This window comes from Coregonus clupeaformis, chromosome 7 (genome assembly GCF_020615455.1).
Source record: "Coregonus clupeaformis isolate EN_2021a chromosome 7, ASM2061545v1, whole genome shotgun sequence".
In the NCBI taxonomy this organism is placed as follows: domain Eukaryota; kingdom Metazoa; phylum Chordata; class Actinopteri; order Salmoniformes; family Salmonidae; genus Coregonus; species Coregonus clupeaformis.
Window position 1 is genome coordinate 35781589 of NC_059198.1, and position 26566 is coordinate 35808154.

The following is a 26566-nucleotide window of genomic DNA, read 5'->3' on the forward strand; positions in this document are numbered from 1 at the left end:
GCCAAGTCTAGGTCCAAAAGGCTTCTTAACAGCTTCTACCCCCAAGCCATAAGACTGCTGAACAGCTGATCAAATGGCTACCCGGGCTATTTACATTGACCCCCCCACCTTTTTACGCTGCTGCTACTCTCTGTTTATTATCTATTATCTATGTATAGTCACTTTATCCCTACCTTCAATTACCTCAAACTAACCTGTACCCCTCTGTACCGGTACCCCGTGTAAATAGCCTCGTTATTGTTATTTTATTGTTGCTCTTTTATTTTTTACTTTAGTTTATTTAGTAAATATTTTTTATTTTTTATTTTGTAACTCTTATTTTTCTTAAAACTATATTGTTGGTTAAGGGCTTGTAAGTAAGCATGTCACTGTAAGGTCTACACCTGTTGTATTTGGCGCATGTGACAAATAACATTTGATTTGAGTTGATTTTACACTGATAATTTGCTGCTGCTACTCTGTTCTTTATTTTACTCTTATTATTATATATCCTGATGCCTAGTCACTTTACCCTGCCTTCATGTATATACAGTATCTACCTGAAATACCTTGTGTCCCTGCACATTGATCTGGTACTGGTACTCCCTGTATATAGCTCCATTCTTGTGTTTTTAATTTTATTCCTCTTGTGTTACTATTTTATTTTGTAAACTCTTCATTGTTAGGAAGGGCTCATAAGCAAGCATTTCACGGTAAAGTCTACACCAGTTGTATTCGTCGCATGTGACAAATAATATGTGATTTGAGAAGAGCATAGGGAATGACTTCTGTTTTACGCGCGCTGCCTGCTGCTCCCCTGCCGAAGAGGTGATGGTGCGTTCCAGGAAGAGCCCCCCTCTCTCCCTCTCCATAGACAGAATTAAATCAGCTGACGAATGGTATCTCCCTACTGCTTGATGGAACGCGCCGCCGCCGGCTGCTGCCGGAGCATTGACATCGCAGCAGGTTGCCCGTGGTCCATTTATGTTGTGGGATGTCGGACTGATTCCGTGGAGGTAGACTTTAATTTGTGGCCGAAAAGGAGGTTACTTTTCTGGGGCAGTGGCGGACCACGCTGACCATGGCCTCCAACTTCAATGATATAGTGAAGCAGGGATACGTGCGGATACGGAGTAAGACACTAGGGGTGAGTGACACTTTGCTGTATAGGAGGGGAGGAGAGGAGAGGCTTCTACGTAGAGTTATTTGCGGCTCAGGGCAGGCAGGGAGTAAGGCAGGGAGGAAGGCAGGGGCACTGGGCGGGCAGCTGGATTAGAAGAGGTTGAATTGCTCCGTAGGCAGCTGTCCTGCTTTGAGCTTTACAGAGGAAAATAACAGATGAGCAAAACAACGTGATTAACTTTCCTTCAGTGGTTGCATTTGTTTATATATTTTTTTCGTTAGTACGTAAGAGATGTAACATTTAACAGAAAATGATGGACAATGTTTCAATGTGGGATTGTGTTTGTTGGAGATATTGTCCAATTCACATATATTATTATCTTGCAATAAATGGGGACACTTTTTTTTTTTTAAATATTCTTTATCACCACATCGATAGCTATGTTGTCAAAGTTATAATTTAGGCTACTTGTCAGATCACAGAGTCAACTCCATCATTGACAACAGCTGTTTGCAATGCATTAAATTCACTCCATGCAAGGGCTTCTTGCCTTCAAGTATGATGGAAATAGATTGTGTATTTGATAAAGACTACATAGCTGGCTAGCTGGATAATATAGCCTAGGTTGCTATAGCTCTGGTCAGAGGAGTTGTATTGATCCCGAAGCACTGAAACGTTAACCAAGTTATAACACAGTAGGAATACACTTATAATAACAATAGCAATGGATTATGTTTGTAAGCACTTTTCTAAGTGCTCAAAGCACTTTACATGACATACTAATAGTAAATGGTGATGATAATGGTACACTCTGTCACCCACGGTGTGTCTGCCTGATGTTCCCTGGGTCATAAAGACAGCTGGTGTATTTTAACATTACAGTACATTACAGAATGACTGTAGAGCAGAAACCTGTCCTTCTGACCATGATGGGTGATGCTGGCTAATGGTGTCTGCTTCCCCTCTCACCGTCCCCCCTCCACTGCCTTTCCCTCATCACGACTTTGTCTGCATGCGTTTAGATTTCATTTTTCTACAATGAAACATTTATGACAAAAGAGAGATAAAACACATCTTATCCTCTCCTTCAGCATATCACGCCATTTTAAAGCTCTCTGGTTTACATAGTGTGAGTACTGTGAATAGTGTGATATGGCACAGTGCTTTGCTGCAACTTTGTCAGTTAGATAATTCAATATTTCGTGACCTTGGGACTATAAGGTTCTATCTGCGCAAAGCATAGTTCTGATATATATATATATATATATATATATCTTTTTTTTTCACCTTTATTTAACCAGGTAAGCCAGTTGAGAACAAGTTCTCATTTACAACTGCGACCTGGCCAAGATAAAGCAAAGCAGTGCGATAAAAACATCAACACAGAGTTACATATGGGGTAAAACAAAACATAAAGTCAAAAATACAACAGAAAATATAAAATATATATACAGTGTGTGCAAATGTAGCAAGTTATGGAGGTAAGGCAATAAATAGGCCATAGTACAAAATAATTACAATTAGTATTAACACTGGAATGATAGATGTGAAAGAGATGATGTGCAAATAGAGATATTGGGGTGCAAATGAGCAAAATAAATAACAATATGGGGATGAGGTACTTGGGTGGGCTAATTTCAGATGGGCTGTGTACAGGTGCAGTGATCGGTAAGCTGCTCTGACAACTGACGCTTAAAGTTAGTGAGGGAGATAAGAGTCTCCAGCTTCAGATATTTTTGCAGTTCGTTCCAGTCAGTGGTAGCAGAGAACTGGAAGGAATGGCGGCCAAAGGAGGTGTTGGCTTTGGGGATGACCAGTGAGATATACCTGCTGGAGCGCAGACTACGGGTGGGTGTTGCTATGGTGACCAAGGAGCTAAGATAAGGTGGGAATTTGCCTAGCAGTGATTTATAGATGGCCTGGAGCCAGTGGGTTTGGCGACGAATATGTAGTGAGGACCAGCCAACAAGAGCGTACAGGTCACAGTGGTGGGTAGTATATGGGGCTTTGGTGACAAAACGGATGGCACTGTGATAGACTACATCCAATTTGCTGAGTAGAGTGTTGGCGGCTATTTTGTAAATGACATCGCCGAAGTCAAGGATCGGTAGGATAGTCAGTTTTACGAGGGCATGTTTGGCAGCATGAGTGAAGGAGGCTTTGTTGCGAAATAGGAAGCCGATTCTAGATTTAACTTTGGAGCATCAAAGTTTTCACATACAAGATCTCAGAACTGTTTTGTAGTGAATTATTCTTTCATAACCCATTAAGGTCCTCACCTTAAAGGTACCTAAATCGCAGAGTATCAAAATCCTGAGACATTTGTAAATCCGTTTTTTTTTTTGCGGGGTGCAAACGCAGATAGAACCTAAGGTAACACTTTATTTGGATAGTCCATCTGTAGATACTCTACAGACTATCAGTAACATTTCAACTAACCATCTACTAACCCTAACCGTAGCTCAAACCTAACCTTAACCTTTATCCTAACCCTAACCTTAACCCTTACCCTAACCCTTATTCTAAACCTAACCCGAACCCTAACCCTAGCCCTAACCTTAACCCTTACCCTAACCCTTATTCTAAACCTAACCCGAACCCTAACCCTAGCCCTAACCTTAACCCTTACCCTAACCCTTATTCTAAACCTAACCCTTACTCTAACCCTAGCCCTAACCTAACCCTAACCCTAGCCCTAACCTTAACCCTTACCCTAACCCTTATTCTAAACCTAACCATAACCCTAACCCTAGCCCTAACCTTAACCCTTACCCTAACCCTTATTCTAAACCTAACCCGGACCATAACCCTAGCCCTAACCTTAACCCTTACCCTTATTCTAAACCTTACCCGAACCCTAACCCTAACCCTAGCCCTAGCCCTAACCTTAACCCTTACCCTAACCCTTATTCTAAACCTAACCCTTACTCTAACCCTAGCCCTAACCTAACCCTAACCCTAGCCCTAACCTTAACCCTTACCCTAACCCTTATTCTAAACCTAACCATAACCCTAACCCTAGCCCTAACCTTAACCCTTACCCTAACCCTTATTCTAAACCTAACCCGGACCATAACCCTAGCCCTAACCTTAACCCTTACCCTTATTCTAAACCTTACCCGAACCCTAACCCTAACCCTAGCCCTAGCCCTAACCCTAACCCTTACCCTAACCCTTATTCTAAACCTAACCATAACCCTAACCCTAGCCCTAACCTTAACCCTTACCCTAACCCTTATTCTAAACCTAACCCGAACCCTAACCCTAACCCTAGCCCTAACCTTAACCCTTACCCTAACCCTTATTCTAACCCTAACCATAACCCTAACCCTAGCCCTAACCTTAACCCTTACCCTAACCCTTATTCTAAACCTAACCCTAACCCTAACCCTAACCCTAACCCTAGCCCTAACCTTAACCCTTACCCTAACCCTTATTCTAAACCTAACCATAACCCTAACCCTAGCCCTAACCTTAACCCTTACCCTAACCCTTATTCTAAACCTAACCATAACCCTAACCCTAGCCCTAACCTTAACCCTTACCCTAACCCTTATTCTAAACCTAACCCGAACCCTAACCCTAGCCCTTACCTTAACCCTTACCCTAACCCTTATTCTAAACCTAACCCGGACCATAACCCTAGCCCTAACCTTAACCCTTACCCTAACCCTTATTCTAAACCTAACCATAACCCTAACCCTAGCCCTAACCTTAACCCTTACCCTAACCCTTATTCTAAACCTAACCATAACCCTAACCCTAGCCCTAACCTTAACCCTTACCCTAACCCTTATTCTAAACCTAACCATAACCCTAACCCTAGCCCTAACCTTAACCCTTACCCTAACCCTTATTCCTAAACCTAACCATAACCCTAACAAGCAGTTCCTTATCAACAGATGGTTTGTTGATAGTAGGACCATGTAGGGCATCTAGAGATGGAGTATCCAGAATATACAAATGAAGTGTGACCGTACCTTATGGTCCTGAAATGTCCATCTTGGTTCAGCCAGGAGTATTTCTGTCTGTAATAAAGCCCTTTTGTGGTGAAATACCAATTCTGATTGTCTGGGCCTGGCTCACCAGTGGGTAGACCTGGCTCCCAAGTGGGTGGGCCTATGCCCTCCCAGGCCCACCCATGGCTGCACCCCTGCCCTGTCATGTGAAATCCATAGATTAGGGCCTAATTAATTTATTTCAATTGACTGATTTCCTTCTATGAACTGTAACTCAGAAATTGTTGCATGTTGCGTTTATATTTTTGTTCAATATAATTGCAAAACTGGACCAGAACCTATATCAACAATCAAGGACTTGGGACTAAGGGTCTATCTGCAAAATGTATGGTTTTGAGAGTATTTTTTTTTTCAAGTCCCAGATCTCAGAACTGTTTTGTGACGTCTTCCTCTTTCATGACTGAAAAAGTAAATCACCTTACATACAATCTTTTTTTTTATTGACAACCCAACATTGTGTGATTGGATTACAGATAAAACCTTATAGCACCAAGTTCAAATGTGTTTTCTTTCTGAATCTTCATGTTTTATTCATCGTAAATTGACTTTTTCACACATGTGGAGGACCTCCTAAAGAGCAACTCTACAGTATGTAAATAACTCATTTTTGACCAAAATGTCAGATAGAACCTATAGTCCCAAGGCTGTTGTGGAGGTGGCTATGCCAGGCCAGCTACTTTTCATCATGCTGGTTGTGAGGTGAGCGTTAACAACAATGTTATTTGTTCTCACTCTGTCAACCTCCCCCAGCTTGTTGTTTGAATCCCTCTCTTCCCCTCTCAAAGCCCTTCCAGTTATGAAACCATGCTGTGTTGGTCGTGTCTCGCCTCTGATAACGCATGTGGTGACTGACTGACTGACAGACTGAGACACTAGAATAACGATCTGATACTGGTCCCTTGTCCTCCCGTCTCTCCAGACTTGGTGCTTGACTGTTTTCTGCATTGAACAAATATCGGTGGTACCCCTCCTAATTCGTAACCTTAACCAAAAACCATTAAGGGGGTAAAACACAAAGCTGACCTGACGGTGTAATTTGTATCTTTCCCTCAATATCACTATGGCTGTTGTTGGATGTTTTTTTCCCCCCACTCAGCGAAGGTTATTGATCTGTAAAAGGTCCAAGATGACATGAGAACCATAGCATCATGACTGATCTTTCAAAACCTAGCTTCCTCCTTTCCCTCTTTGACCTTACTCTCCCGAGGACTGCCATTTCATATATTTTCCTAGTTTATGGAAAAATACAGTTGAATGATTTTAGGATATTTATTCTGTGTGGTATGAGTTTCTGTGGTTAACAATAGCTTTGGTAAAAAAAAATGTAATTTAGTATTAGTCAACCTGATTGGCTCATTTTGGAAGCTTGTCATGTGTGAAGGTTAGGTCAGACTGTGTCAGTTGTTAAATTGTTACATTTTCATTCTTCCCTCTCTCTCTTTATATTTGTTGTTTAGTCACGTTTCCTAGACAGGGTGGTATTGATATACTTTAAATCAGAGTTGTGTGGTGTATTGATACTCAGATAAACCTCCTCAGCTTGGAGATTCATACCATCTTAGACTGTCTGAGAGTTTTTTAAGAGATTGTTGGCCCTCGCCTCTCACCGCTCCCTCATATCTTCCCCTGTCATAATGCTCCCCTCTCCCTTGTCTCTCCCTCTCATCTCCTCCCTCCCTCTCTCACGTCTCCCTCTCTCATCTCCTACCTCCCTCTCTCCTTCACCTCTCCGTCTCTCATCTCCTCCCTCTCTCACCTCTCCCTCTCTCATCTCCTCCCTCCCTCACCTCTCCGTCTCTCATCTCCTTCCTCTCTCACCTCTCACCGCTCACCTCTCACCTCTCCCTCTCCCTCTCTCATCTCCCCCTCCCTCCCTCCCTCCCTCCCTCCCTCTCATCTCCTCCCTTTCTCACCTCTCCCTCTTTCATCCCCTCCCTCCTCCCTCCCTCCCTCCCTCCCTCCCTCCCTCCCTCCCTCCCTCCCTCCCTCCCTCCCTCCCTCCCTCCCTCCCTCCCTCCCTCATCTCCTCCCTCTGTCTCTCATACCTCTCTTCCTCTCTCAGTCTCTCATACCTCTCTTCCTCTCTGTCTCTCATACCTCTCTTCCTCTCTGTCTCTCATACCTCTCTTCCTCTCTGTCTCTCATACCTCTCTTCCTCTCTGTTTCTCATACCTCTCTTCCTCTCTGTCTCTCATACCTCTCTTCCTCTCGCAGTCTCTCATACCTCTCTTCCTCTCTGTCTCTCATACCTCTCTTCCTCTCTCAGTCTCTCATACCTCTCTTCCTCTCTCAGTCTCTCATACCTCTCTTCCTCTCTGTCTCTCATACCTCTCTTCCTCTCGCAGTCTCTCATACCTCTCTTCCTCTCTGTCTCTCATACCTCTCTTCCTCTCTGTTTCTCATACCTCTCTTCCTCTCTGTCTCTCATACCTCTCTTCCTCTCGCAGTCTCTCATACCTCTCTTCCTCTCTGTCTCTCATACCTCTCTTCCTCTCTCAGTCTCTCATACCTCTCTTCCTCTCTCTGTCTCTCATACCTCTCTTCCTCTCTGTCTCTCATACCTCTCTTCCTCTCTCAGTCTCTCATACCTCTCTTCCTCTCTGTCTCTCATACCTCTCTTCCACGCTCTGTCTCTCATACCTCTCTTCCTCTCTCTGTCTCTCATACCTCTCTTCCACGCTCTGTCTCCCATACCTCTCTTCCTCTCTCTGTCTCTCATACCTCTCTTCCTCTCGCAGTCTCTCATACCTCTCTTCCTCTCTCTGTCTCCCATACCTCTCTTCCTCTCTCAGTCTCTTATACTTCTCTTCCTCTCTGTCTCTCATACCTCTCTTCCTCTCTGTCTCTCATACTCTCTTCCTCTCTCTGTCTCTCATACCTCTCTTCCTCTCTCTGTCTCTCATACCTCTCTTCCTCTCGCAGTCTCCCATACCTCTCTTCCCCTCTCAAACCTCTCATTCCTCTCTTCCTCTCTCATCTCTACCCCTCTCCCTTCTCTGTCATCTCTTCCCCACTTTCTGAGTTTCTTCTTTCTCCTTCATCTCTTAGCCTCTTATAACATTCTCCCTCTCTCCCTCTGTCTCTCTCCCTCTCTGTAGTGTGTCAGACAGCTGAGACTGAGAGGAATGGCATTTCTCTATTCAGTGCCCACACTGCACCCTCTGCCTAACCTCAACCACACACACACACACACACACACACACACACACACACACACACACACACACACACACACACACACACACACACACACACACACACACACACACACACACACACACACACACACACACACACACACACACACACACACACACACACAGCATTGCACGGCAACACACACTGGTCCAACGCGGAGGAATTGGCACAACATCCCACACAAACAAACAAGCAAACAATCTGTTGCCAGAGTATGTGGTTCTTCAGTTAGATCTAATCAGAGTATGTGGTTATTCAGTTAGATCTAATCAGAGTATGTGGTTCTTCAGTTAGATCTAATCAGAGTATGTGGTTATTCAGTTAGATCTAATCAGAGTATGTGGTTATTCAGTTAGATCTAATCAGAGTATGTGGTTCTTCAGTTAGATCTAATCAGAGTATGTGGTTCTTCAATTAGATGTAATCCGTGCATGTGGTTCTTCAGTTAGATCTAATCAGAGTATGTGGTTCTTCAGTTAGATCTAATCAGAGTATGTGGTTCTTCAGTTAGATCTAATCAGTGTATGTGGTTCTTCAGTTAGATCTAATCAGAGTATGTGGTTCTTCAGTTAGATCTAATCAGACTATGTGGTTCTTCAGTTAGATCTAATCAGAGTATGTGGTTCTTTAGTTAGATCTAATCATGTGGCATTGTACCATAAGCTATTACTTGTTTCTCTGCTCAGAGTTAATCAATCAATCAATCAATCAATCAAATTGTATTTATAAAGCCCTTTTTACATCAGCAGACGTCACAAAGTGCTATACAGAAACCCAGCCTAAAACCCCAAACAGCAAGCAATGCAGATGTAGAAGCACGGTGGCTAGGAAAAACTCCCTAGAAAGGCAGAAACCTAGGAAGAAACCTAGAGAGGAACCAGTCTCTGAGGGGTGGCCAGTCCCCTTCTGGCTGTTCCCGGGTGGAGATTATAACAGTACATGGCCATTAAGGCCAGATTTCTCTCTTAGATGTTCAAAAGTTCATAGATGACCAGCGGGGTCAAATAATAATCACAGTGGTTATAGAGGTTGCAACAGGTTAGTACATCTGTTTGGGAGACAGACTGACTGACAGACTGACAGACTGACAGACTGACAGACAGACAGACCCAAATGTAATATAAACTGGTGGTGAAGCATAGGTCGATGTATCCTGTAATAGCAGATTTATCTACCTGCCGCTGTGTAAGGAATAGCTGCGATGGCGGAGGATATTGCCGTTGTCCACATATCCTGTCCCTCTTTTTGAGAAACGGCAGATATAATCGGAGGGAACATAACATTACCTTTTAGTCATTTATGTGATCGCCTGAAGGCAGCTCCATGTTTCTCAGGTTGAGGTTAGTGCTGGAGACGGGTAAGGTCAACTTGTTGAATATCTTTTCTCTCATTTCTCTGTCCAAGTCATAACTAATGGATATAAGAAGCACCATTTAGTCACTTTACGGCCTTCTGGCTGTGAGTCAGGCTGCCATTCAAAAGTCACATCACCGTAAATGTTCATGCACTGTAAATGTACCATGAGGGAGTGAGGGAGGGGGAGTGGGAAGAGAGAGTGCGCGAGAGAGAGAGAGAGAGACAGAGAGAGAGACAGACAGAGAGAGAGAGAGAGAGAGACAGAGAGAGAGAGACGAAAACAGCAGGTCCGGGACAAGGTAGCACGTCCGGTGAACAGGTCAGGGTTTCATAGCCGCAGGCAGAAGAGTGGAAACTGGAGCAGCAGCACGACCAGGTGGACTGGGGACAGCCAGGAGTCATCAGGCCATATAGTCCTGAGGCATGGTCCTAGGGCTCAGGTCCTCAGGGAGAGAGAGAGAGAATTAGAGGCAGCATACTTAAATTCACACAGGACACCAGATAAGACAGGAGAATTACACCAGATATAACAGAGAGAGAGAGAATTGTTGATATTTTTTTCAAAAGAGAGCTATTGAGAGAAATGGAAAGTGAGAGCATGTAGATTTAATCTGACCCTGATTTTTGTGCATTTGTTTTTGATTGAGCGTTAATCTTGTTTGAGCCCTTTTTAATACTTTTAAGGTAGAATAAAGTTAAAAAAGATGATCACTGATCTGTGAGTCAACACACATAAAGATGAGGAACTACATCATGATCAGTTGGAAGACCCATCTGCACCATTTCCCCCGTAAATTGCTTCACCCCATACACCATGTTGTTTTCCCCCATACACCATGTTGTTTTCCCCCTAACTAAGTTGTTTCACCCCATACACCATGTTGTTTCCCCCTAACTAAGTTGTTTCACCCCATACACCATGTTGTTTTCCCCCTAACTGAGTTGTTTCACCCCATACACCATGTTGTTTTCCCCCTAACTAAGTTGTTTCACCCTCTACACCATGTTGTTTTCCCCCTAACTAAGTTGTTTCACCCCATACACCATGTTGTTTCCCCCTAACTAAGTTGTTTCACCCTCTACACCATGTTGTTTTCCCCCTAACTGAGTTGTTTCACCCCATACACCATGTTGTTTTCCCCCTAACTAAGTTGTTTCACCCCATACACCATGTTGTTTCCCCCTAACTAAGTTGTTTCACCCCATACACCATGTTGTTTTCCCCCTAACTGAGTTGTTTCACCCCATACACCATGTTGTTTTCCCCCTAACTAAGTTGTCTCACCCCATACACCATGTTGTTTCCCCCCTAACTAAGTTGTTTCACCCCATACACCATGTTGTTTTCCCCCTAACTGAGTTGTTTCACCCCATACACCATGTTGTTTCCCCCTAACTAAGTTGTTTCACCCCATACACCATGTTGTTTTCCCCCTAACTAAGTTGTTTCACCCTCTACACCATGTTGTTTTTCCCCCTAACTGAGTTGTTTCACCCCATACACCATGTTGTTTCCCCCTAACTAAGTTGTTTCACCCCCATACACCATGTTGTTTTCCCCTAACTAAGTTGTTTCACCCCATACACCATGTTGTTTCCCCCTAACTAAGTTGTTTCACCCCATACACCATGTTGTTTTCCCCCTAACTAAGTTGTTTCACCCCATACACCATGTTGTTTCCCCCTAACTAAGTTGTTTCACCCCATACACCATGTTGTTTTCCCCCTAACTAAGTTGTTTCACCCTCTACACCATGTTGTTTTCCCCTAACTGAGTTGTTTCACCCCATACACCATGTTGTTTTCCCCTAACTAAGTTGTTTCACCCCATACACCATGTTGTTTTTCCCCCCTAACTAAGTTGTTTCACCCTCTACACCATGTTGTTTTCCCCCTAACTAAGTTGTTTCACCCCATACACCATGTTGTTTTCCCCCCTAACTAAGTTGTTTCACCCCATACACCATGTTGTTTCCCCTAACTAAGTTGTTTCACCCTCTACACCATGTTGTTTTCCCCCTAACTGAGTTGTTTCACCCCATACACCATGTTGTTTCCCCTAACTAAGTTGTTTCACCCCATACACCATGTTGTTTCCCCCTAACTAAGTTGTTTCACCCCATACACCATGTTGTTTTCCCCCTAACTGAGTTGTTTCACCCCATACACCATGTTGTTTTTCCCCCTAACTAAGTTGTTTCACCCCATACACCATGTTGTTCCCCCTAACTAAGTTGTTTCACCCCATACACCATGTTGTTTTTCCCCCTAACTGAGTTGTTTCACCCCATACACCATGTTGTTTTCCCCCCTAACTAAGTTGTTTCACCCCATACACCATGTTGTTTTCCCCCTAACTAAGTTGTTTCACCCTCTACACCATGTTGTTTTCCCCCCTAACTGAGTTGTTTCACCCCATACACCATGTTGTTTTTCCCCCTAACTAAGTTGTTTCACCCCATACACCATGTTGTTTCCCCCTAACTAAGTTGTTTCACCCCATACACCATGTTGTTTTTCCCCCTAACTGAGTTGTTTCACCCCATACACCATGTTGTTTTCCCCTAACTAAGTTGTTTCACCCCATACACCATGTTGTTTCCCCTAACTAAGTTGTTTCACCCCATACACCATGTTGTTTTCCCCTAACTGAGTTGTTTCACCCCATGCACCATGTTGTTTTCCCCCTAACTAAGTTGTTTCACCCCATACACCATGTTGTTTTCCCCTAACAAGTTGTTTCACCCTCTACACCATGTTGTTTTCCCCTAACTGAGTTGTTTCACCCCATACACCATGTTGTTTTCCCCCTAACTAAGTTGTTTCTACCCCATACACCATGTTGTTTTCCCCTAACTAAGTTGTTTCACCCCATACACCATGTTGTTTTCCCCCTAACTAAGTTGTTTCACCCCATACACCATGTTGTTTTCCCCTAACTAAGTTGTTTCACCCCATACACCATGTTGTTTTCCCCCTAACTAAGTTGTTTCACCCTCTACACCATGTTGTTTTCCCCCTAACTGAGTTGTTTCACCCCATACACCATGTTGTTTTCCCCCTAACTAAGTTGTTTCACCCCATACACCATGTTGTTTTCCCCTAACTAAGTTGTTTCACCCCATACACCATGTTGTTTTCCCCCTAACTAAGTTGCTTCACCCCATACACCATGTTGTTTTCCCCCTAACTAAGTTGTTTCACCCCATACACCATGTTGTTTTCCCCCTAACTAAGTTGTTTCACCCCATACACCATGTTGTTTTCCCCCTAACTAAGTTGCTTCACCCCATATACCATGTTGTTTTCCCCCTAACTAAGTTGTTTCACCCCATACACCATGTTGTTTTCCCCCTAACTAAGTTGTTTCAACCCTACACATGTTGTTTTCCCACTAACTAAGTTGTTTCACCCCATACACCATGTTGTTTTCCCCCTAACTAAGTTGTTTCACCCCATACACCATGTTGTTTTCCCCCTAACTAAGTTGTTTCTCCCTAACTAAGTTGTTTCACCCCATACACCATGTTGTTTCCCCCCTAACTAAGTTGTTTCACCCCATACACCATGTTGTTTTCCCCCTAACTAAGTTGTTTCACCCCATACACCATGTTGTTTTCCCCCTAACTAAGTTGTTTCTCCCTAACTAAGTTGTTTCACCCCATACACCATGTTGTTTCCCCCCTAACTAAGTTGTTTCACCCTCTACACCATGTTGTTTTCCCCCTAACTAAGTTGTTTCACCCTAACTAAGTTGTTTCACCCTAACTAAGTTGTTTCACCCTAACTAAGTTGTTTCACCCCATACACCATGTTGTTTTCCCCCTAACTAAGTTGTTTCTCCCTAACTAAGTTGTTTCACCCTAACTAAGTTGTTTCACCCTAACTAAGTTGTTTCACCCTAACTAAGTTGTTTCACCCTAACTAAGTTGTTTCACCCCATACACCATGTTGTTTTCCCCCTAACGAAGTTGTTTCCCCCTAACTAAGTTGTTTCACCCCATACACCATGTTGTTTTCCCCCTAACTGAGTTGTTTCACCCTCTACACCATGTTGTTTTCCCCCTAACTAAGTTGTTTCACCCTCTACACCATGTTGTTTTCCCCCTAACTAAGTTGTTTCACCCCATACACCATGTTGTTTTCCCACTAACTAAGTTGTTTCACCCCATACACCATGTTGTTTCCCCCTAACTGAGTTGTTTCACCCCCATACACCATGTTGTTTTCCCCCTAACTAAGTTGTTTCACCCCCATACACCATGTTGTTTTCCCCCTAACTAAGTTGTTTCACCCCATACACCATGTTGTTTTCCCCTAACTAAGTTGTTTCACCCCATACACCATGTTGTTTCCCCCTAACTAAGTTGTTTCACCCCATACACCATGTTGTTTTCCCCCTAACTGAGTTGTTTCACCCCATACACCATGTTGTTTTCCCGCTTAACTAAGTTGTTTCACCCTCTACACCATGTTGTTTTCCCCCCTAACTAAGTTGTTTCACCCCATACACCATGTTGTTTTCCCCCTAACTAAGTTGTTTCACCCCATACACCATGTTGTTTTCCCCCTAACTAAGTTGTTTCACCCCATACACCATGTTGTTTTCCCCCTAACTAAGTTGTTTCACCCTCTACACCATGTTGTTTCCCCTAACTAAGTTGCTTCACCCTCTACACCATGTTGTTTTCCCCCTAACTAAGTTGTTTCACCCCATACACCATGTTGTTTTCCCCCTAACTAAGTTGTTTCACCCCTCTACACCATGTTGTTTTTCCCCCTAACTAAGTTGTTTCACCCCATACACCATGTTGTTTTCCCCCTAACTAAGTTGTTTCACCCCATACACCATGTTGTTTCCCCTAACTAAGTTGTTTCACCCCATACACCATGTTGTTTTCCCCTAATTAAGTTGTTTCACCCCCATACACCATGTTGTTTTCCCCCTAACTAAGTTGTTTCACCCCATACACCATGTTGTTTTCCCCTAACTAAGTTGTTTCACCCATACACCATGTTGTTTTCCCCCCTAACTAAGTTGTTTCACCCTCTACACCATGTTGTTTTCCCCCTAACTAAGTTGTTTCAACCCATACACCATGTTGTTTTCCCCCTAACTATGTTGTTTCACCCTCTACACCATGTTGTTTTCCCCCTAACTAAGTTGTTTCACCCTCTACACCATGTTGTTTTCCCCCTAACTAAGTTGTTTCACCCCATACACCATGTTGTTTTCCCCCTAACTAAGTTGTTTCACCCCATACACCATGTTGTTTTCCCCCTAACTAAGTTGTTTCACCCTCTACACCATGTTGTTTTCCCCCTAACTAAGTTGTTTCACCCCATACACCATGTTGTTTTCCCCTAACTAAGTTGTTTCCACCCCATACACCATGTTGTTTTCCCCCTAACTAAGTTGTTTCACCCTCTACACCATGTTGTTTTCCCCCTAACTAAGTTGTTTCACCCCTACACATGTTGTTTTCCCACTAACTAAGTTGTTTCACCCTCTACACCATGTTGTTTTCCCCCTAACTAAGTTGTTTCACCCCATACACCATGTTGTTTCCCCCTAACTAAGTTGTTTCACCCCATACACCATGTTGTTTTTCCCCCTAACTAAGTTGTTTCACCCCATACACCATGTTGTTTTCCCCCTAACTAATTTGTTTCACCCCATACACCATGTTGTTTTCCCCCTAACTGAGTTGTTTCACCCCATACACCATGTTGTTTTCCCCCTAACTAAGTTGTTTCACCCTCTACACCATGTTGTTTTCCCCCTAACTAAGTTGTTTCACCCCATACACCATGTTGTTTTCCCCCTAACTAAGTTGTTTCACCCTCTACACCATGTTGTTTTCCCCCTAACTAAGTTGTTTCACCCCATACACCATGTTGTTTTCCCCCTAACTAAGTTGTTTCACCCCATACACCATGTTGTTTTCCCCCTAACTAAGTTGTTTCACCCTCTACACCATGTTGTTTTCCCCTAACTAAGTTGTTTCACCCCATACACCATGTTGTTTCCCCCCTAACTAAGTTGTTTCACCCCATACACCATGTTGTTTTCCCCTAACTAAGTTGTTTCACCCTCTACACCATGTTGTTTTCCCCCTAACTAAGTTGTTTCACCCCATACACCATGTTGTTTTCCCCCTAACTAAGTTGTTTCACCCTCTACACCATGTTGTTTTCCCCCTAACTAAGTTGTTTCACCCCATACACCATGTTGTTTCCCCCTAACTAAGTTGTTTCACCCCATACACCATGTTGTTTTCCCCTAACTAAGTTGTTTCACCCCTATACACCATGTTGTTTTCCCCCTAACTAATTTGTTTCACCCCATACACCATGTTGTTTTCCCCCTAACTAAGTTGTTTCACCCTCTACACCATGTTGTTTTCCCCCTAACTAAGTTGTTTCACCCCATACACCATGTTGTTTTCCCCCTAACTAAGTTGTTTCACCCCATACACCATGTTGTTTTCCCCCTAACTAAGTTGTTTCACCCTCTACACCATGTTGTTTTCCCCCTAACTAAGTTGTTTCACCCCATACACCATGTTGTTTCCCCCTAACTAAGTTGTTTCACCCCATACACCATGTTGTTTTCCCCCTAACTAAGTTGTTTCACCCCATACACCATGTTGTTTTCCCCCTAACTAAGTTGTTTCACCCCATACACCATGTTGTTTTCCCCCTAACTGAGTTGTTTCACCCCATACACCATGTTGTTTTCCCCTAACTAAGTTGTTTCCCCCTCTACACCATGTTGTTTTCCCCCTAACTAAGTTGTTTCACCCCATACACCATGTTGTTTTCCCCCTAACTAAGTTGTTTCACCCTCTACACCATGTTGTTTTCCCCCCTAACTAAGTTGTTTCACCCCATACACCATGTTGTTTTCCCCCCTAACTAAGTTGTTTAACCCCATACACCATGTTGTTTTCCCCCTAACTAAGTTGTTTCACCCTCTACACCATGTTGTTTTCCCCCTAACTAAGTTGTTTCACCCCCATACACCATGTTGTTTCCCCTAACTAAGTTGTTTCACCCCATACACCATGTTGTTTTCCCCCTAACTAAGTTGTTTCACCCCATACACCATGTTGTTTTCCCCCTAACTAAGTTGTTTCACCCCATACACCATGTTGTTTTCCCCTAACTAAGTTGTTTCACCCTCTACACCATGTTGTTTTCCCCCTAACTAAGTTGTTTCACCCTCTACACCATGTTGTTTTCCCCCTAACTAAGTTGTTTCACCCCATACACCATGTTGTTTTCCCCCTAACTAAGTTGTTTCACCCCATACACCATGTTGTTTTCCCCCTAACTAAGTTGTTTCACCCCATACACCATGTTGTTTTCCCCCTAACTAAGTTGTTTCACCCCATACACCATGTTGTTTTCCCCCTAACTAAGTTGTTTCACCCCATACACCATGTTGTTTCCCCCCTAACTAAGTTGTTTCACCCTCTACACCATGTTGTTTTCCCCCTAACTAAGTTGTTTCACCCTAACTAAGTTGTTTCACCCTAACTAAGTTGTTTCACCCTAACTAAGTTGTTTCACCCCATACACCATGTTGTTTTCCCCCTAACTAAGTTGTTTCTCCCTAACTAAGTTGTTTCACCCTAACTAAGTTGTTTCACCCTAACTAAGTTGTTTCACCCTAACTAAGTTGTTTCACCCTAACTAAGTTGTTTCACCCCATACACCATGTTGTTTTCCCCCTAACAAGTTGTTTCCCCCTAACTAAGTTGTTTCACCCCATACACCATGTTGTTTTCCCCTAACTGAGTTGTTTCACCCTCTACACCATGTTGTTTTCCCCCTAACTAAGTTGTTTCACCCTCTACACCATGTTGTTTTCCCCCTAACTAAGTTGTTTCCCCCCATACACCATGTTGTTTTCCCACTAACTAAGTTGTTTCACCCCATACACCATGTTGTTTTCCCCCTAACTGAGTTGTTTCACCCCATACACCATGTTGTTTTCCCCCTAACTAAGTTGTTTCACCCCATACACCATGTTGTTTTCCCCCTAACTAAGTTGTTTCACCCCATACACCATGTTGTTTTCCCCTAACTAAGTTGTTTCACCCCATACACCATGTTGTTTCCCCCTAACTAAGTTGTTTCACCCCATACACCATGTTGTTTTCCCCCTAACTGAGTTGTTTCACCCCATACACCATGTTGTTTTCCCGCTAACTAAGTTGTTTCACCCTCTACACCATGTTGTTTTCCCCCTAACTAAGTTGTTTCACCCCATACACCATGTTGTTTTCCCCCTAACTAAGTTGTTTCACCCCATACACCATGTTGTTTTCCCCCTAACTAAGTTGTTTCACCCCATACACCATGTTGTTTTCCCCCTAACTAAGTTGTTTCACCCTCTACACCATGTTGTTTCCCCCTAACTAAGTTGCTTCACCCTCTACACCATGTTGTTTTCCCCCTAACTAAGTTGTTTCACCCCATACACCATGTTGTTTTCCCCCTAACTAAGTTGTTTCACCCTCTACACCATGTTGTTTTTCCCCCTAACTAAGTTGTTTCACCCATACACCATGTTGTTTTCCCCTAACTAAGTTGTTTCACCCCATACACCATGTTGTTTCCCCCTAACTAAGTTGTTTCACCCCCATACACCATGTTGTTTTCCCCCCTAACTAAGTTGTTTCACCCCATACACCATGTTGTTTTCCCCTAACTAAGTTGTTTCACCCCCATACACCATGTTGTTTTCCCCCTAACTAAGTTGTTTCACCCCATACACCATGTTGTTTTCCCCCTAACTAAGTTGTTTCACCCTCTACACCATGTTGTTTTCCCCCTAACTAAGTTGTTTCAACCCATACACCATGTTGTTTTCCCCCTAACTATGTTGTTTCACCCTCTACACCATGTTGTTTTCCCCCTAACTAAGTTGTTTCACCCTCTACACCATGTTGTTTTCCCCCTTAACTAAGTTGTTTCACCCCATACACCATGTTGTTTTCCCCCTAACTAAGTTGTTTCACCCCATACACCATGTTGTTTTCCCCCTAACTAAGTTGTTTCACCCTCTACACCATGTTGTTTTCCCCCTAACTAAGTTGTTTCACCCCATACACCATGTTGTTTTCCCCCTAACTAAGTTGTTTCACCCCATACACCATGTTGTTTTCCCCCTAACTAAGTTGTTTCACCCTCTACACCATGTTGTTTTCCCCCTAACTAAGTTGTTTCACCCCTACACATGTTGTTTTCCCACTAAATAAGTAGTTTCACCCTCTACACCATGTTGTTTTCCCCCTAACTAAGTTGTTTCACCCCATACACCATGTTGTTTCCCCCCTAACTAAGTTGTTTCACCCCATACACCATGTTGTTTTCCCCCTAACTAAGTTGTTTCACCCCATACACCATGTTGTTTTCCCCTAACTAATTTGTTTCACCCCTATACACCATGTTGTTTTCCCCCTAACTGAGTTGTTTCACCCCATACACCATGTTGTTTTCCCCCTAACTAAGTTGTTTCACCCTCTACACCATGTTGTTTTCCCCCTAACTAAGTTGTTTCACCCCATACACCATGTTGTTTTCCCCCTAACTAAGTTGTTTCACCCTCTACACCATGTTGTTTTCCCCCTAACTAAGTTGTTTCACCCCATACACCATGTTGTTTTCCCCCTAACTAAGTTGTTTCACCCCCATACACCATGTTGTTTTCCCCCTAACTAAGTTGTTTCACCCTCTACACCATGTTGTTTTCCCCCCTAACTAAGTTGTTTCACCCCATACACCATGTTGTTTCCCCCTAACTAAGTTGTTTCACCCTCTACACCATGTTGTTTTCCCCCTAACTAAGTTGTTTCACCCCCATACACCATGTTGTTTTCCCCCTAACTAAGTTGTTTCACCCCATACACCATGTTGTTTTCCCCCTAACTAAGTTGTTTCACCCTCTACACCATGTTGTTTTCCCCCTAACTAAGTTGTTTCACCCCATACACCATGTTGTTTCCCCCTAACTAAGTTGTTTCACCCCATACACCATGTTGTTTTCCCCTAACTAAGTTGTTTCACCCCATACACCTTGTTGTTTTCCCCCTAACGAACTTGTTTCTCCCCATACACCATGTTGTTTTCCCCTAACTAAGTTGTTTCACCCTCTACACCATGTTGTTTTCCCCCTAACTAAGTTGTTTCACCCCATACACCATGTTGTTTTCCCCCTAACTAAGTTGTTTCACCCCATACACCATGTTGTTTTCCCCTAACTAAGTTGTTTCACCCTCTACACCATGTTGTTTTCCCCCTAACTAAGTTGTTTCACCCCATACACCATGTTGTTTCCCCCCTAACTAAGTTGTTTCACCCCATACACCATGTTGTTTTCCCCCTAACTAAGTTGTTTCACCCCATACACCATGTTGTTTTCCCCCTAACTAATTTGTTTCACCCCATACACCATGTTGTTTTCCCCCTAACTGAGTTGTTTCACCCCATACACCATGTTGTTTTCCCCCTAACTAAGTTGTTTCACCCTCTACACCATGTTGTTTTCCCCCTAACTAAGTTGTTTCACCCCATACACCATGTTGTTTTCCCCTAACTAAGTTGTTTCACCCTCTACACCATGTTGTTTTCCCCCTAACTAAGTTGTTTCACCCCATACACCATGTTGTTTTTCCCCCTAACTAAGTTGTTTAACCCCATACACCATGTTGTTTTCCCCCTAACTAAGTTGTTTCACCCTCTACACCATGTTGTTTTCCCCCTAACTAAGTTGTTTCACCCCATACACCATGTTGTTTCCCCTAACTAAGTTGTTTCACCCCATACACCATGTTGTTTTTCCCCCTAACTAAGTTGTTTCACCCCATACACCATGTTGTTTTCCCCCTAACTAAGTTGTTTCACCCCATACACCATGTTGTTTTCCCCCTAACTAAGTTGTTTCACCCTCTACACCATGTTGTTTTCCCTCTAACTAAGTTGTTTCACCCTCTACACCATGTTGTTTTCCCCCTAACTAAGTTGTTTCACCCCATACACCATGTTGTTTTCCCCCTAACTAAGTTGTTTCACCCCATACACCATGTTGTTTTCCCCCTAACTAAGTTGTTTCACCCCATACACCATGTTGTTTTCCCCCTAACTAAGTTGTTTCACCCCATACACCATGTTGTTTTCCCCCTAACTAAGTTGTTTCACCCTCTACACCATGTTGTTTTCCCCCTAACTAAGTTGTTTCACCCCATACACCATGTTGTTTTCCCCCTAACTAAGTTGTTTCACCCTCTACACCATGTTGTTTTCCCCTAACTAAGTTGTTTCACCCTCTACACCATGTTGTTTCCCCCCTAACTAAGTTGTTTCACCCTCTACACCATGTTGTTTTCCCCCTAACTAAGTTGTTTCACCCCATACACCATGTTGTTTTCCCCCTAACTAAGTTGTTTCACCCCATACACCATGTTGTTTTCCCCCTAACTAAGTTGTTTCACCCCATACACCATGTTGTTTCCCCCCTAACTAAGTTGTTTCACCCTCTACACCATGTTGTTTTCCCACTAACTAAGTTGTTTCACCCTCTACACCATGTTGTTTCCCCCTAACTAAGTTGTTTCACCCTCTACACCATGTTGTTTTCCCCCTAACTAAGTTGTTTCACCCCATACACCATGTTGTTTTCCCCCTAACTAAGTTGTTTCACCCTCTACACCATGTTGTTTCCCCCTAACTAAGTTGTTTCACCCCATACACCATGTTGTTTTCCCCCTAACTGAGTTGTTTCACCCCATACACCATGTTGTTTTCCCCCTAACTAAGTTGTTTCACCCCATACACCATGTTGTTTTCCCCCTAACTAAGTTGTTTCACCCTCTACACCATGTTGTTTTCCCCCTAACTAAGTTGTTTCACCCTCTACACCATGTTGTTTTCCCCCTAACTAAGTTGTTTCACCCTCTACACCATGTTGTTTTCCCCCTAACTAAGTTGTTTCACCCTCTACACCATGTTGTTTCCCCCTAACTAAGTTGTTTCACCCCATACACCATGTTGTTTTCCCCCTAACTAAGTTGTTTCACCCCATACACCATGTTGTTTCCCCCTAACTAAGTTGTTTCACCCCATACACCATGTTGTTTTCCCCCTAACTAAGTTGTTTCACCCCATACACCATGTTGTTTTCCCCTAACTAAGTTGTTTCACCCTCTACACCATGTTGTTTTCCCCCTAACTAAGTTGTTTCACCCTCTACACCATGTTGTTTCCCCCCTAACTAAGTTGTTTCACCCCATACACCATGTTGTTTTCCCCCTAACTAAGTTGTTTCACCCCATACACCATGTTGTTTCCCCTAACTAAGTTGTTTCACCCATACACCATGTTGTTTTCCCCCTAACTAAGTTGTTTCACCCCATACACCATGTTGTTTTCCCCCTAACTATGTTGTTTCACCCCATACACCATGTTGTTTTCCCCCTAACTAAGTTGTTTCACCCCTACACCATGTTGTTTCCCCCTAACTAAGTTGTTTCACCCCATACACCATGTTGTTTTCCCCCTAACTAAGTTGTTTCACCCCATACACCATGTTGTTTTCCCCCTAACTAAGTTGTTTCACCCCTACACCATGTTGTTTCCCCCTAACTAAGTTGTTTCACCCCATACACCATGTTGTTTTCCCCCTAACTAAGTTGTTTCACCCCATACACCATGTTGTTTTCCCCCTAACTAAGTTGTTTCACCCTCTACACCATGTTGTTTTTCCCCCTAACTAAGTTGTTTTACCCCATACACCATGTTGTTTTCCCCCTAACTAAGTTGTTTCACCCCATACACCATGTTGTTTTCCCCTAACTAATTTGTTTCACCCCATACACCATGTTGTTTCCCCCTAACTAAGTTGTTTCACCCCATACACCATGTTGTTTTCCCCCTAACTAAGTTGTTTCACCCCATACACCATGTTGTTTTCCCCCTAACTAAGTTGTTTCACCCCATACACCATGTTGTTTTCCCCCTAACTAAGTTGTTTCACCCCATACACCATGTTGTTTTCCCCCTAACTAAGTTGTTTCACCCTCTACACCATGTTGTTTTCCCCCTATCTAAGTTGTTTCACCCCATACACCATGTTGTTTTCCCCCTAACTAAGTTGTTTCACCTCATACACCATGTTGTTTTCCCCCTAACTAAGTTGTTTCACCCCTTGCCCATTCACCTCTTATTAACTCCCCTAACCACTATCTCTCCTAGCCGTTCTCCACAACCCCACTCAAGGGCAGGAGTTTATCCTCACTGGCCGCTCTACTGTATATTGATACTGTATATATTTTAATAGTGTGAATGTTCTCTGTTGTGGTTGAGTGCAGAGCGCACCACAGACACTCCTGGCCAGTAGCGGAGACGAACAATGGTTGTATTGTGGAAGATAGCCCTGCCAGTTAAGATAGGATCTCCTCTCACTGTGTGCTCTCACTGTAAAGCATGACAGGCTGGCCTGGATACAGGGCGTCAGGAGGATCTCCTCTCACTGTAAACCATGACAGGCTGGCCTGGATACAGGGCGTCAGGAGGATCTCCTCTCACTGTAAACCATGACAGGCTGGCCTGGATTCAGGGCGTCAGGAGGATCTCCTCTCACTGTAAACCATGACAGGCTGGCCTGGATTCAGGGCGTCAGGAGGATCTCCTCTCACTGTAAACCATGACAGGCTGGCCTGGATACAGGGCGTCAGGAGGATCTCCTCTCACTGTAAACCATGACAGGCTGGCCTGGATACAGGGCGTCAGGAGGATCTCCTCTCACTGTAAACCATGACAGGCTGGCCTGGATACAGGGCGTCAGGAGGATCTCCTCTCACTGTAAACCATGACAGGCTGGCCTGGGTACAGGGCGTCAGGAGGATCTCCTCTCACTGTAAAGCATGACAGGCTGGCCTGGGTACAGGGCGTCAGGAGGATCTCCTCTCACTGTAAAGCATGACAGGCTGGCCTGGGTACAGGGCGTCAGGAGGATCTCCTCTCACTGTAAACCATGACAGGCTGGCCTGGATACAGGGCGTCAGGAGGATCTCCTCTCACTGTAAACCATGACAGGCTGGCCTGGGTACAGGGCGTCAGGAGGATCTCCTCTCACTGTAAAGCATGACAGGCTGGCCTGGGTACAGGGCGTCAGGAGGATCTCCTCTCACTGTAAACCATGACAGGCTGGCCTGGATACAGGGCTTCAGAAGATTTGCAACAGCTAGACTAACTCACTAGGCAACTCTCTCAAACTGGAGCTACGGTTCCTGTACGGTTCCTGGTGGCGAGTTTCTGGAAAGAGGCATGCGGTTCCAGTGAACTTCCCATTTCTATAAACATAAACTTTTATTTTCCCATTTTTGCAAATGTGAAGTTGTTGATCTAAAATGATTGCTAAAGGAGATGTTTACTAGCTAAGTCACGGTCTGACTGTAGCTACTGTATGACTGTAGGTAGTGGTGAGTTTCTGGAAAGGGCAGTTGGTCGTTCTTAACTATTGTCAACTGAGCTTCCGTCTTAGATAGTTTCAAGTATGCTTTCAGAGGTGAGTGTTGTGGTGAATATAGCCTAGTTACTGTTTTCTCGGTGATAGATGTTGTTGAAACCCAGGGCATTAATTCACAGATATGCAAGGCCAGGCATTGGCATTCCTTCGTTCGTTCGGGCCAATTGGTTTGTCTGTTTTCAGCAGCTGCTATCAGACACAAAAAGAGCTGAAGGCAAATGGCTTTCTCTTATTGGCCCTGATGAATGGTGTCTCACAGGATATGAGAAACAACACAGCCAACATTATTCACAGTGACAAATGTTCTACTCTTATACAGCTCCTTTTATAAATAAATCTCTGCCTTCAGACACTGCTTGAACATTTCACATCATTGATCCCCGCTGCTTTTAATTATCAAAAGAGCTTTTTACTCCGAACAGGGACAAATGTTGCTATTAGCAGTTTGGGATGTCTAAGGCCCAATTGATGAAGTAATGTGTCACACAGAAGGGCCGGGGCTCACAATGGAGCATTGTGTGAATCAATACACGTTCTTCTCCTCTGCTCTCCTCCTCCTCTCTACGCTTCTCTCTCATTCTGTCTCATTCTCTCCCTCCCTCTCTTTTCTCGGTGTACTCTGTCTTTCTGTCTCTACCCTTTCTCTCTCCGTCTCCCTCTCTCGCTCTCTTAAAATCCTCTCACTAATACGTGTAACATCAAGCCGTCTGTCCCGGCACTCCCAACAACAGCTTTGTGTTTTCTGTGTTTGTGATGAACTGCTCTGTAAACGGCAGAGTTCACTAATCCACACACAGGGAGGGCAGGGAGGGAGGGAGAGAGGGAGGAATGGAGGGAGGAGGGAGGGACGGACGGAGGGAGGGAGGGAGGGAGAGAGGGAGGAATGGAGGGAGGAGGGAGGGACGGACGGACGGAGGGAGGGAGGGAGGGGAGAGAGGGAGGAATGGAGGGAGGGAGGGAGGGAGGGAGGGAGGGAGGGAGGGAGGGAGAGAGGGAGGGAGGAATGGAGGGAGGAGGAGAGAAGTCACAGCTCGGTGCGGACAGAGGGAGGAAAGGACTGCCTAACACGGCAATTTAATCTCCCAAATCAATCCCTGCAGACCCTGACGCTCTGGCACCACAGCCTGAGCCAACCACACCATCCAATCTCTTCACTAGAGAGGAGAGACCACGTTTAAAAAGACAAAATCACAAAACGCCTACACTACAGTGCATTCGGAAAGTATTCAGACCCCTTGACTTTTTCCACATTTTGTTACGTTACAGCCTTATTCTAAAATGGATTAAATTGTTTTTTTCCCCCCTCATCAATCTATACACAATAACCCATAATGACAAAGTAAAGAAAAAAATTGAAATATTACATTTACATAAGTATTCAGACAGTTTACTCTGTACTTTGTTGAAGCACCTTTATCAGCGATTACAGCCTCGAGTCTTCTTGGGTATGACACTACAAGCTTGGCACACCTGTATTTGGGGAGTGTCTCCCATTCTTCTCTGCAGATCCTTTCAACTCTGTCAGGTAGGATGCACAGCTATTTTCAGGTCTCTCCAGAGATGTTCGATCGGGTTCAAGTCCGGGCTCTGGCTGGGCCACTCAAGGACATTCAGAGACTTGTCCCGAAACCACTCCTGCATTGTCTTGGCTGTGTGCTTAGGGTCGTTGTCCTGTTGGAAGGTAAACCTTCACCCCAGTCTGAGGTCCTGAGCGCTCTGGAGCAGATTTTCATCAAGGATCTCTCTGTACTTTTCTCCGTTCATCATTCCCTCGATCCAAAATACAACACAGCATACTGTATATACAGCAATATTATTCTAATAATTCATTTCTGTTATCTACCATGTCTCCTTTAACACTGTCTCTTAATGCTGGAGGTACTGTATCTACCATATCTCCTTCAACACTGTCTCTTAATCCACCTCTTCTCTTCTTTCTCCTTCATTAGTCATCACTCCATCCCTCTGGGCTCACACACCTACTGTACAACTGAATGGGTGTGTTTGTGTGTGTGTGTGTGTGTGTGCGTGTGCGAATCTGATCTCCATCTAATGTACGTTGTTTTGTGCTACACTGTGATCTAGCAATATGTCCCATTCAGGTCTTTGAATTCTAAAGACAGGCAATCAGGAATATTGCTTTTAGCAGAAAGCAGTATGCTTTTATCTTAGAATTAGAGATCTAATGACTTGTAATCTGATTAATGTCTCTCTGCTAGCTTTCATCAGGGAGCTGTAAAGGAGTTGGCCATCCGCATAACCAGCCAGAGATAGCCTAGCCTAGGCAGTCTGTGTGTGTGTGTGTGTGTGTGTGTGTGAGAGAGAGAAACATTATACAGAGACCACTGCATTATG

General features: G+C 43.9%; 1 protein-coding gene across 3 annotated transcripts in view; it reads left to right on the forward strand.

Moving 5' to 3' along the window:
• The first annotated feature begins 905 nt into the window (after positions 1-905).
• The window catches only part of LOC121569351 (docking protein 6-like), a 104832-nt gene continuing 79171 nt past the window's right edge, over positions 906-26566 (forward strand). For all 3 annotated transcript variants that reach the window (XM_041880237.1, XM_041880238.1, XM_041880239.1), the window contains exon 1: positions 906-1126. In XM_041880237.1, the coding sequence (XP_041736171.1) occupies positions 1061-1126 (66 nt within the window). In that variant the 5' untranslated portion in view covers positions 906-1060. The remainder of the gene's footprint in view (positions 1127-26566) is intronic.